The 13,612-nt window shown below is 38.7% G+C and overlaps 1 protein-coding gene across 4 annotated transcripts in view; it reads right to left on the bottom strand.

Annotated features, from left to right (window-relative positions):
- Positions 1-2,359: 2,359 nt before the first annotated feature.
- The window catches only part of LOC109104495 (elastin-like), a 52,067-nt gene continuing 40,814 nt past the window's right edge, over positions 2,360-13,612 (bottom strand). For all 4 annotated transcript variants that reach the window (XM_042738917.1, XM_042738919.1, XM_042738920.1 and 1 more), the window contains 11 exons: positions 7,842-7,919; positions 7,686-7,718; positions 7,413-7,495; positions 7,233-7,265; positions 7,075-7,128; positions 5,907-5,963; positions 5,014-5,046; positions 3,628-3,699; positions 3,392-3,424; positions 2,484-2,576; positions 2,360-2,393 (listed from right to left, as the gene is read on the bottom strand). In XM_042738917.1, coding sequence (XP_042594851.1) covers positions 7,425-7,495; positions 7,686-7,718; positions 7,842-7,919 — 182 coding nt within the window. In that variant the 3' untranslated portion in view covers positions 2,360-2,393; positions 2,484-2,576; positions 3,392-3,424; ... (4 more) ...; positions 7,233-7,265; positions 7,413-7,424. The remainder of the gene's footprint in view (positions 2,394-2,483; positions 2,577-3,391; positions 3,425-3,627; positions 3,700-5,013; positions 5,047-5,906; positions 5,964-7,074; positions 7,129-7,232; positions 7,266-7,412; positions 7,496-7,685; positions 7,719-7,841; positions 7,920-13,612) is intronic.

Here is a 13,612-nt window from a genome sequence, read left to right as displayed (position 1 = left end):
CAATTATTTGGGAGGCACCGTTTTTAGCACAAGAAGTGCTATCTCTTTTGAGCAAAGGAGTTTGGCTTCTGTGGACACTCTTCTGCATGCTTTTTTTTCTGATAGTACAGCTCCTGGGAGTTCTAGCAAGTGTAAGGCAGAATGAAGTAGGCGTATTGCTCATCGCCCTATGCTAGCCAGCCCGAGATTGGTTCTTAGACCTAATGTTCCTCCTGGTAGGCCCTCCATGGGAGATTGCTCTCTCAACTGCAGGGCTTAGTTCAAGACCCTGGCCTAAGCAGTTGAAGTTATGAGTTTTGCCTTTGCCTTTGCCAATATTAAAATCTAGTCAATTCTAGTAAATTTTTGATTGTTAAGGCTCCCTCTACTAGAAAAGTATATGTTCTGAAGTGGCAGCCTTTCGCATCATAGTGTAAGCAGCATCATTTGGATCCAGTCCACTGCCTTGAATTCCTCCAAGAAAAAACTTCTGCATGTGCAGATCGACAGTACTTCATTGGGGAGATACTCCCTAATTTCCCGTGGTTTACATGGGATCAGATGGCTGAGGCCTTTCTGCCCAGCGAGATCTTCTTCTTGGATCTTTATCAGACCATCTTTTGAGCCTCAAGAGTCAGTGTCTGAGGACTGTCCTAAGTCAGGTGTACTGAATCCTGTTCCTGGAGATCAGCCTACCTGCAGGGTTCAGTTCCAACCCTGTTCCAACACACTTGTCTGTAATTACCAAGTCCATTTTGCAGAATGGATTAATCGGTATACAGTTTCCCATTGTGTCAACCAATGACGCAACCTTGAATTCCTATTTCCTGAATAGGGAATGAGATGCTGCGTCTCATTGCCATACTTCAGGCAGGCCTGTGCATCTTCTTTCAGATAATCTGAGGATGTGATGTTTGAGATGGCCTTTTATGGTGTAGGTGATGAAGTGCACTATGTCAGCTGACCTCTTCATCAGCCAATGGTGTGATTGCACACATTTTTCAGACACTGTCATGCCAAAGGGCATTCCCCAAAGTGTTATCGCATGATGCAGCATCTTGTTCCCTACTCAGTGAACCAGGGTTACATATGTAACATTTTCAACCTGTCCTCCAACTAATACGCTCGTATTGGTCGTTTGTCCAAATCCCTGAAATACGACCCATCAGAGCGTATACTACAATTGTGCCCCTATCGGCAAAAGGTCGTTTTCATATTAATGTTTTGTACTCTTTTATTTGCACTGTGATTTGCGTTTCGTGTAGCTCAGTTGGTAGATTATTGCTTTATGCCTTGATATGCAATCATGCTATCATGGGTTCGATCCCAGAGAAAGGATGTGCACGTTAAATGTATATGCTCAATAAAGCATAATTTAGCAGGATTTCTGTGAGGGTTAGTTTTAGGGGGTGGGGTTAGGTGTGGTCATTCGAACGAATAAGCCACCTAGTAAAATATGTACGAATTACTGTGAGATCGGTGGTAAAAAGTCCACACATTGCATTTAAAATAAACGTGCTTTTTGATTGGTAATGACGTTATACGTCATTTCATGACGACAGACGCAACGCGATACTGTCATTATTTTTATGCCCGCTAGAGGCCGCTTAACTTTAAAACGTAAATATAGGTCGTAATAAGGTGCTTGGACAAACGACCTATATGGTCATTTTTTGTTGGAGGACAGGCTCAACATTTTGTATAAGGCACATATTAAGGGGATGCTATTGATTAAATCTGGATTCTTTATTATATTAAAGGTTTAGTCTATGAAATAATGGATATGTTTCATTTTGAAATAACTGTAATTCTGACCCCAATTCAATCACCATTATTTGTCTGTACTTTAACTCTTTGCAGAAAACTGTTTCAAAAATCTGTACGTTATTTGAATGAGCTACTACTTTCTTTCTTTGGCAACAAACTGAAATGTAATAAAGAGTGCATAGAGATTGCTCATTTATCAAACAGAATCAGTTTTGTATTTACCCGGTAAAGCAGTCCCTCCAGGAGCCAGAGTTGGAAGCTTTGCTGTGGAACAAACACATTAGCTCAAATCAAGCATGACATATTATGTGCTTCATGGCATTTGGTGGAGTAAGCCTATTTGTTGTACCTGGTTTTCCACTTGGTGCAACGGGCAGACCAGTACCTCCAGGAACACCGATGCCAGTGCCACCCGGTACAACCACTAAGTCACCACCAGGTGTTGCTCCAGGAACTGCTATTCCAGTTCCAGTGATCCCAGTGCCTGGCAGACAATGGGAAGAAGTGCATCAAGTGGGATCCATTATGCTGCATTACTTTATTAAAAGGCAACAGGTTTAGATGGAGCAGCTTGTTAAGAAATATATGAATCTTATATATATGAACTACTGTACCAGTTTTAGGAGGTTTGATTCCACCAGGATATCCTGAAAACATTGAAATGAGTCTTACTGATTGCTTGTGATTATTATCTCACACTGATAGTGACCTGTTTGTGGGTCAGTTGAATCAAGTACCTCCAACCCCGGCTCCTGGTGTCAGTCCTGTCCCAGTTCCAGGCAGTGGTGCTCCTGCTGCACCAGGTACTGTACCTGCACCTCCCGCAACTCCTGCAGGCAACCCATGTCACCATTCATATCATTGCCACATAGTTTGCACTAACACCTCTTTTACTACAGTTTATTATGATTCTTTTGAAAAAATGTACAGGCAGCTGCCATGACTAGTAATTTTGGTAACACTTAAGATTAGGGGACACATATTCACTATTAACTATTAAGAGTTTTCCCTCAATAAACTTTTAATTTGCTGGTTATTGATAGTAAGTAATGTAGTGTTTAGGTATGGGGTAGGGTTAAGGGATCTAGAATATGGTCATGCATTAATATATGCTTTATAGCTACTTATAAACAGTCAATATGCAAGTAACATGCATGCTAATAAGCCACTAGTTAGTGAATTATGTTCCCTAATCTAAAGTGCTATTGTAATTTTATTGTAATCAAAGAGAATGGTCAGCATTTTCTATTAAATGTTCATAATTTTGCTAATCAACAAACATTCTTTTTTCTATAATCAATTTAATTTATTGAAGTTCATAAAAATACTGTAATAAGGATATTGGCAGTATGTAATTGGGGTATATTTTCACGAATGGTTACTTGCATATCTGCATACTTCTTTAATATGAAATAAATACGTTTTAACGATTTTAATTTGCTCTTAATAGGTAGTGTCCTAAACTACTCATTTATTTATATCATGAGTAGGCTGTACACCTCGAGTAAATATGATTTTAGACATTTTTCAAAAGTGCTATTCATTTGTTTTGGTGTAAACATTTAAGTATAAAAATAAAAAAATAAAAAAAATATACAAAATCTTAAAATACCTTTTTAGGCAGACATACAAATTGTTCTCTCACCATATTTCGGAGGTTTAACTCCTGCTGGATACCCTGCAATACCATAAATTCATTTTAGAGAATTAATATTTTAGATCACAATTTATGATTTATAATGCTTGCTTAATTGTTATGATATTTCAGTCAAATTTAAATATTTTTTAGGATTTAAGCACAAGTGAATTGTAATTTTAAACAAAATATGTCTTGAATAAATGGTGCAACTGTATATATAATAAAAATACCTCCGGGTACACCACCGGGTACACCACCGGGTACACCACCTGGTACTCCACCTGGTACTCCACCTGGTACTCCACCTGGTACTCCTCGTTGTTCTTGTGCATGTGTGTGATTTTTGTTTTTAATATCGAGGAGAAAGAGGTGTTGTGAGATATGTATTTCCATTATGCCCATTCAAATGTAGAGGACTATAATAAAATAGAGCATGGTTTGGTTCTATGCCTTGGATGTTGATTGGATGTTGATTTGTGGTCGTGGCTCTCAAAAGAAAGATGAAAGACACGGAAGAGTTTAAGAGAAATCCTGCATACGTCGCTAGAGAGAAGACTGTTGATTTCCAGTTAAGACAATGGTTCTCAAATCCTGGTAATAGGAACCTATTGCTCTACAGATTTTGTATGTCTTTTTTATCTGACACATTCAGTTCAGTTCATGGAACTCTCTCCTAATGAGATGATGATCAGAATCAGTTGTTCATTAACGAAGACATACAAAATACCGTTGGCTGAATGTCTGATGCATACAGCACACAAAAGTGGAAACACTTCAGGAGTTTCGAAGTCGTCATCGGATTGGTTGAATTATACAGGATTTCTGGGAGACGTGTGTGTCGCGGTCTTTAAAGGGGTGCTATTATGCTTTTTCACTTTTTCAACTTTAGTTAGTCTGTAATGTTGCTGTTTGAGCATAAAAAAAAAAATCTGCAACGTTACAAAGCTCAAAGTCCACTTCAAAAGGAGATATTTTATTTAACAGAAATCACTTTTCAATGAACGACTTGTTTGGACTACAAGGCATATTTTCCAGGATTAGTGATATCACAAAGATCGACGAATGGGAAGTGACCTGGTTAAACTGCACTAGAGAAGGCAGCGAGTGTTATATCACTAAGTCGGAGACACGCTAGCTTTCCCAAGCAGACAAACTTAGAGTGGTTACAATCATCCGGGTTTAATCACGCTTTTATTTTTTTGTTATTTTGGTTTTATTTACACTGATGCTGTTATATTTACACTGAAAGTGGCTTGACATTTCCCGACCAGGTGCCGAGTGGAGCCAATCACAACACACACTGGCCCAGCTAACTATTTCAAAAGGCAGGCCTTCATTTGATACAGGAACTATTCAAGCCGTTCATGCCAGACTGGGGAGAGAGGTGTTGTAATAATGTAAAATATGTTCAGTCTGAAGGTCTGGCTCTGCGAGACTAAACACACCTTAACTAGTTAATCAGGGTGTTCAGGATTATTGGAAAACAACTGTCAGGTTTGTTAGAGCAGGGCTGGAACTGAAGTCAACAGGAAATTAGCTCTCCAGGAGCAGGGTTGGAGACCCCTAGTTTAGAGAGTTTCTGTAGTATATTCAAACTCCTATTTGGTATAAAAATTAAAATAATTTACCATATTTAGGTGGTTTTGCCCCAGTCCCATATCCTGTGGAAATATGAAATCTGCTTTTACTTTGGGTAAAAACCATCTACACAAATACACATCTGAGAAAATCTATCCATCATTCTCTGACTGGCGAGAAATCCTCCACTTCTTTCTGCTTGACCTGTCTGGGACCATTTCCTCACTACTGTCTGAACATCATGGAAACTGACCTCTGCTGGTTTGAGTTCTATTGTACCTCATAAGTTTATATTTTCAGAATACCTTAGAGTAAAGGGGTTTCTCAGTCGCATCAGTTAACTACTGGTGTACCTCAGGGTCTGGTTCTTGGTCTCCTCCATTTCTTGATATACACTGGCACCTATCATCCAGGTAGATTTTTTTTTTCTTCCACTGATTTCCTCATAACATAAAGACATGCAGACATGCAGTCTTATGATCACAAAGTGACTGCATCTTTACTTGCCTCAGCCTAGATTCAACTACACCATCTCTAACTAGTGCTCCAACTACACCAACTCCCCTGAAGACTGAGCTTCTGGTCTTCTTGGCAAGTCCAGTACAACACCTTCATTATTCATCTAGGCTCATCTACAATATAAGGTAGCTTTACTACAAAAGGAAGATCAGACACTTCCTATCTGAAGATCCTACCCTTCCTACGCAGCGATGCATTTGAAGATCAGTGAACCAAAGAGAGAGACTGCATGTTACACCTCATCTCACTACATGGGATGCCATTCTCTGTCTGCTTTAAGTCAAGGCTTGGGTGCATAGATACTAACTTGTATATTTCTGAGCAAGTTTAGAACACAGCAAGAATTACAGCACATCATGTTGTTGTATCATCAGGTTTAATGTTGTAGTGTACTGGCTGAATATTTGGAAATGGAATACTTTACCTCCATATCCAGTTCCTATTCCAACTCCACCTGGGACTCCACCAGCTCCACCCAAACCTGATGACAGCAATGACACAAGGAAGGACATGTTATCATGACTTGTATATTCTGGAGCAATGGAATATAATTAAATGTTGCAGGGCATTAAAGTGCCACATGTTTTGGTAAAAGTAGACAAGAGTGAAAATGAAAACATGTTCAGCAAAATTATCTAATTTCATATTTTAAACAGTCACAGACTCTTCAAAAGAGGTCCATTCTCTAACTGGCAAACTAAAAAAAAATGTATTGGACAATGTTAGTAAACAGAAATTTTATAAACCAAAATTTATTGATAAACCATTTCCAAATCTCACGTCTATGTAATTGCTCCCTAGGACTTGCATGTCTACACATTTTTACTAGTCAGCCGACAAAGGTAGTCAACAAACCATCTCACACGTCTGAAGCGAAACTATAGTTTGCTTATACTGCTTCAGTTTTACTTTATTTCCACTTAATGTATTTCCTAATGTCTAATTGGCTGATTACAAATCACAAACATTCCACAGAACTAAACAAATAGTGCTGATTTGCACATCTGTATAGTTTAGGAGGTCAATTTGTTACACCTGAACCTAATAATCAGGGGCCGTTTTTATTTATTTTTATTTTTTTATTTTTTTTTACCTTATTTAGGGGTCCAGCCCCAGTTCCATTCCCATAGACTACAAAACAAAAAGTGTTGCCAGTACTTTCAAAGCAGCAAGCTTATTTCGAGTAAAGCAGCATATTAATATGCTTGGTCATGGTTTCAGTCCATTGAACATGAGCTACACTTTTAAACATTTTCAAACATTTTTAAACATTCAAGAACAATCTGTTTCAAGGAACATGTTTACAGTACAAAAATGGATTTATGTCTTTAAAGCCGAAAGTAATTTAACAGGCTTTTTAATTTAGAGTTGCAACAGGCTCTTCAAATTTTAAATAGAAAAATGTTTGTACATGGCTAGGCAAAATCAAAAACAGTTTAAACCAGGAAAAATTGCTGAAGAAGAAAAAAAGATAAAAGAAATCCAAGCAGTCTCTAAATGAAAACACTGTTGATTACCTAAATTCAAATTCACAATATAAACAGCTGTTATAGTCATTATAGTTCTGCTCATTGACAGGCATTTTTGCTTACCTGTTCCAGGCACAACACCAGTCCCACCTGGTAAAGCACCACCAGCACCCAAACCTAGACAAAGATTTTTTATTTAGAGCAGCAAATTCAAGGTTACTAAGATCTAGCTTATATACATCTTGCTTATATCTATATATATAATCAATGAATACAAATACCATATTTTAGAGCCTTGGCGCCAGCAGGGTATCCTTAAACACAGAAATCCATATAGAGTCCATATATTTTAATCCAAAATTTCAAAAAGAGGTTTAAAAGAATTAACATGTCTAACATGTCATCTAATATTTGGCCTTTTACATCTCATCATGCTTTTATGCAGAATGAAACAGTGATACCTCCTGCTCCAGTTATTGGTACTCCTCCTGGTACTCCTCCGGGTACTCCTCCGGGGACCCCAAACCTGTTCCTCCAGGCACTCCTGGGGCCACAATAGCATAATCTTTGACTAGACAATACCCTACCAACAATCCAGCTTTTAAGTCAAATATTTTTTTTATTATAATGTCAACTTCAAGCTCTATTACAAAATTCCAGTGCAAATGGCAAAATAAAAAGCACAAAAAAATGGGATAGCATTATCAAATCATATAAAATAGTCAGACCCATACCATATTTAGGAGGTTTGGCGCCAGCTCCTAGCCCTAAAAACATTTATCAATATTACTAAACATCAGCCCAAAATAAACTATCATGAGAAACAAAATGAGCTTAACTGACATTTGGAACATATACAGTCAAATGTAGACAGTTGAACATATACAGACCTCCAGCCCCAGGCACAGCTCCAGGAACTCCTCCGAACCCAGCAACAGAACCGTAGCCTGGGACAACACCGGCCCCTCCTACAGACATGACATGCAGCCAAGCGGTATCAATTTATTTCTTTAGATTTTTTACAATATACAAGATATGCAGTAAAAGTGATCTGAAAGTGCTATTTTAGAATAATATTTTGAACCCAAATGCTGGGTTCAGCTTGTTGGGTCATTTTATTGGGTTATTTTTAATATTTTTACCCATGTGCTGGGTCATTTTTAACACTGGGTTATTTTTTTTCCACCTAACTGCTGGGTTGAGCCTGTCTCCGTTGAAACAATGCAGCTGCTGAGTTACAGTCAGAATGGGCTTTTTGCGTCCTAGAGAGCAGTTCTCAGTGCCACCACCGCTGATTTGGTGCACTGTTTCCGGAAAATAAAGGTTTGTATACATTTTATTTAATTTATAAAGTCTTTAATGTGGTGTAAATTATATAATTTTACGCAACACACGGACGAGATGTCAGCTGTGTCATCTTGCATAACATTGCCTTGCTTTAAAGGTGGATAGTGTGTCTCAAGTTTGAGCTCCGTCACGTTATTTCTCTATCGTCTATTTTTTAATCTTAAAATCTATTTTATACACCATCATTTTCCTTTCTATAAGGTGAGAATATATATTCTATTGTATTCTACAACAAAAACAATCAGAGCACCTTATCACTAGTTTTATTTTGATTTCCCGAGTCCGCTATTAGCTTATAGCCCGTTAGCATCGCCAGCATGGTTGCGCTAAACCCGCGAGCATTGCTAATACTCTATTCACACACATTACAATTGCTTTACTTACTGTTACTTGCTTTAATGGCAGATGTATGTCTACCTTTGAGTGCAGGTGATGACACGTTCGAGCTGCATTTGGTGGAGCTGGAGGCCGTGGAGAAGCAGATTCGGGTCCTGGAGCAGAGGGAGGCCCAGCTGAGAGAGCAGAGAGCCGTGCTGGAAACCTCCCGGGCTGACGCTCACAAGTCCAGGGTAAGTATGCAGTGCGCTACTAACAGTCCCACCACCTCTCCCCCATGTGTTTCTCTCCACAGGCACCGTGCACCCAGGACGCGATCTGCCCAGATGTCCTTCACTCCGGCGCCAGGACATCACAGACCATGGGTGCATCCGCTGTGGAGGACGCGAGCCAGGCCCCGGGCGATGACCTCTCCCCCTCCGGTATTCGAGATCTCCACACGGAACCGCTTCTCTCCCCTCCGCTAGACGGAACGCGATGCTGTGATCATCTGAGACTCCATCGTCCGACACATCCGTGCTACGTTAGCCGAAGGTAAAGTGCACACTCACTGTTTCCCTGGTGCTCATGTTCTTGATGTTTCTGCGCAGATACCCGCAATCCTGAAGGCTGATGAGAGCCCCGGAGCGGTCATGCTTCACGCTGGGGTTAACGACACCATGCAGCGGTAGATGGAGACACTGAAGAGGGACTTCAGGAGCCTTATTGAGATTTTCATATTGTAATGAATTCTTTTTTGGTTTGTTAGTGGTGTTTTAGGTTTTGTTTTTTTTTTTGCTCTAAATGAATGGTTATTGTCATGGTGTAAAGAACAGAAACTGCTCTTTGTTAATAATTGGAATCTTTTCTGGGAGCTTCCTAGGCTTTTTCTCGCTGATGGCCTGCACCCCAGCAGAGTCGGAGCGGAGCTGCTCTCGGACAACATCTCCAGGACTCTACGCTCCATATGACTAGTAAGACAATTCTCAAATAACTGCTATGATGGCTTTTGTTTTACTCGCTTAAATGTTAGAAGTACTTGCTCCAATCTATTAAGACTGTGTCTGTTCCCCGAATTGTGAGGTCTAAATATAAATTTAATGTAGGATCTAGATAAAATCTTATCTTGATTAAACCAGAAAAATGTATAAAAAAAAAAAAAAAAAAAGTTTAGTTAAAGTTTGGGCTCATAAACATTAGATCACACCCAAAGTAGTTATTGTAAATTAAATGATCACAGATTATACTGAAACCTGGTTAAAACCAAATGATTATGTTGGTCTAAATAAGTCTACTCCACCAAATTACTGTTATTAGCATGTTGCAACAATATATAGTGATATTCTCAATATTACCCAGAAAATAGGATACAGGTTTAAATCATTTGAAATGTTTTTGCTTAATGTTACACTGTCAGATATGCAAAAGAAATCTATCGTATCTCTTGCTCTGGCTACTGTGTATAGACCACCAGGGCCATATACAGTATTCCTAAAAGAATTTGGAGATTTCCTCTCAAACCTGTTGGTTACCACTGATAAAGCGCTAATTTTCAGAGATTTGAACATTCACGTTGATAATACAAATGATGCATTAGGACTTGCGTTTACTGACCTAATAAACTGTTTTGGAGTAAAGCAAAATCTCACCGGGCCCACTCATCGTTTTAATCATATGCTAGATTTAATTATATCGCATGGAATCAATCTTACTGATATAGATATCGCACCTCAAAGTGATGATGTTACTGACCATTTCCTTCTATCATGCATTCTGTGTATTGATGATATTAACTATATGGCTTTGCGTTAAGGTCCGGGCAGAACTATTGTTCCAGCCACCAAAGACAGATTCACAAATAACCTGCCTGATTTATCTCAACTGCTCTGTGTATCCATAAATACACATGAACTAGACAAAATGACTGGCAACATGTGCCATCTTCTCTAATACATTAGAAGCTGTTGCCCCCATAAAACTGAAAAAGGTCAGAGAAAAATGTACTGTGCCATGGTACAACAGTAATACCCACGCTCTCAAGAAAGAAACTTGTAGACTTGAGCGCAAATGGAGAAAAACTAACTAAGAATTGTGTGGAAAAACAGTATGTCCAGCTATAGACAGGCTCTAAAAACTGCCAGGGCCGAGCATATCCACAAACTCATAGAAAAACACCAAAACAATCCAGGATTTTTATTTAGCACAGTGGCTAGATTAACAAATAACCAGACGCCACCCGATCTAAATATTCCCTCACAGTAAAATAGTAATGACTTTATGAATTTCTTCACTGATAAAATAGATAACATCAGAAATACAATAACAAATGTAGATTCTGCAGCGTCTAATACTTTTTTTCCCATCACACCCAAAGTTAAACTGCAGTGCTTTACAACTATAGGACAGGAAGAGCTAAATAAACTTATCACTGCATCTAAACCAACAACATGTTTATTAGATCCTGTACCCACTAAATTACTGAAAGAGTTGTTTACCTGTAGCAGAAAAACCGCTTCTCAATATTATTAACTCGTTGTTATCTTTAGGTCACATCCCAAAACCATTCAAGCTGGCGGTTATTAAGCCTCTTATTAAGAAACCGCAACTAGATCCTAGTGAACTGGAAAATTACAGACCCATTTCAAATCTTCCATTTATGTCTAAAATTTAAGAAAAAGTTGTGTCTGCTCAATTGTGCTCCTTCCTACAAAAAAAAAGATCTCTATGAAGAATTTCAGTCGGGTTTTAGGCCCCATCATAGCACAGAAAACTGCACTTGTTAAAATTACAAATGACTTGCTTCTTGCATCAGACCAAGGCTGCATCTCATTGCTAGTTTTACTTGATCTTAGTGCTGCGTTTGACTCCATAGATCATGACATACTCCTAGATCGATTACAGAACTATAGAGGTATCCAAGGGCAGGCTTTAAGATGGTTTAGATCCTACCTGTCCGATCGCTACCACTTTGTTTATTTAAATGGGGAGTCATCTCATTTATCACCAGTAAAATATGGAGTGACACAAGGATCTGTCCTAGGTCCTCTGCTATTTTCAATATACATGTTGCCCCTTGGTAATATTATTAGAAAATACGGGATAAGTTTCTACTGTTATGCTGATGATACTCAACTATATATCTCAACGAGACCAGATGAAGCTTCTGAATTATCTAAGCTAACAGAGTGTGTTAAAAATGTAAAAGTTTGGATGACCAATAATTTTCTCCTATTAAATTCAGATAAGACAGAGATATTACTTATTGGGACCAAAAAACATTACACAGAATCTCGTAGATTACAATTTGCAACTGGACGGATGTACTGTTACTTCCTCTACAGTCAAAAATCTGGGTGTTATATTAGACAGCAACTTGTCTTTTGAAAATCATATTTCCCATGTTACAAAAACAGCATTCTTCCATCTTAGAAACATTGCCAAGCTACGAAACATGTTACCTGTTCCTGATGCAGAAAAGCTAGTTCATGCGTTCATGACCTCTAGACTTGGACTATTGTAATGCACTGCTAGGTGGTTGTCCTACATCCTCAATAAACAAGCTACAGGTAGTCCAAAATGCAGTGGCTAGAGTCCTTACCAGGTCAAGAACATATGATCATATTACAGTTTTACAGTCTCTGCACTGGCTACCTATTAAGTTCCGTATCATTTACAAAATATTATTACTTAATTATAAGGCCCTAAATGGTTTAGCTCCTGCGTACCTAACTAGTCTTTACCACGCTACAGTCCATCACGCTCCCTAAGGTCACAAAACACTGGACTTTTGGTAGTACCTAGGATAGCAAAGTCCACTAAAGGAGGTAGAGCTTTTTCGCATTTGGCTCCCAAACTCTGGAATAGCCTTCCTGATAATGTTCGGGGTTCAGACACACTTTCTCTGTTTAAATCTAGATTAAAAACACACCTCTTTGGCCAAGCATTCAAATAATGCATCTCATTATCTTGGACTGCAGTTATATCTGATCAAATGCGCATTATTATACATTAGCTTGGGTTAAACTAATTAATTTTACTTGGCTGGAACAGCAGCTACGCTAATTATGTCTCTATTTGTTTCTCTGTTTTGCCATGGGATGTAACTAGGATGTACACAAGTTCCAGTCTGGATCCAGAACACCTGAGAAGAGATGATGCCAACCCCTCAGAGGACCTTAGATGATGCTAACCCTGAAACAACATACACAACTACCACATTTTGCTATAAGTTTGATTGCATAATTGCTGTTAATAGTGTTAATCGTCTTTTGTTTACGTCTTTTATTGATTTTTCTGAACATTTCTGCCATATGCACATAAACTGACAGTCATCACTGATAAGCTACTACGTTGCTTTGCAATGATTTGTATCGTAAAAAGCGCTGTACAAATAAACTTGAATCAAATTGAATTGCATAACATAAATGGATTTTATTCATTATACTGAGTGTAATTTAATATGATGTTAAAATATGTTCTCTAATCTCAGTACTGTTTGTTTACGGGCAGTTTTTGGAGTCAGTCATGCCATCTCTCAGCTGCGAGTTAATCACGAGGCTGCAGTCTAAAGTTCGCTGTTCCCCCTGCAAACAGCAGACCTTCACCGGCTCAGATTTTAGTGACACACCGGCACGAGAATTAGCACTATTTCAGTAAAAATCCATTACAGAGACCAGTTGAATACACATAAATTAAAATGCTACTTTTAAATATGGCTTTTGTATTTCTAAAATACTTGTTAAACAATTTTAAATTAAGTTTAAAAGCCCTGAATGGTTTAGCACCTCAGTACTTGAACAAGCTCTTGTTACATTATAATCCTCCACGTCCACTGTGTTCTCAGAACTCTGGCAGTTTGATAATACCTAGAATATCTAAAGCCCCTTTCACACTGCACGTCGGACCCGGCAAATTGCCGGAACATTGCCAGGTCGACTTCTGTGTGAAAGCAAACATGTCCCGGGTTGATTCCGGGATTGAACCCGGGTCGGGGACCTAG

The sequence above is a fragment of the Cyprinus carpio genome, chromosome B15 (genome assembly GCF_018340385.1).
Source record: "Cyprinus carpio isolate SPL01 chromosome B15, ASM1834038v1, whole genome shotgun sequence".
NCBI lineage: Eukaryota > Metazoa > Chordata > Actinopteri > Cypriniformes > Cyprinidae > Cyprinus > Cyprinus carpio.
Note: the sequence above shows the minus strand (reverse complement) of the source record. Positions and strands in the feature narration are given on the sequence as shown.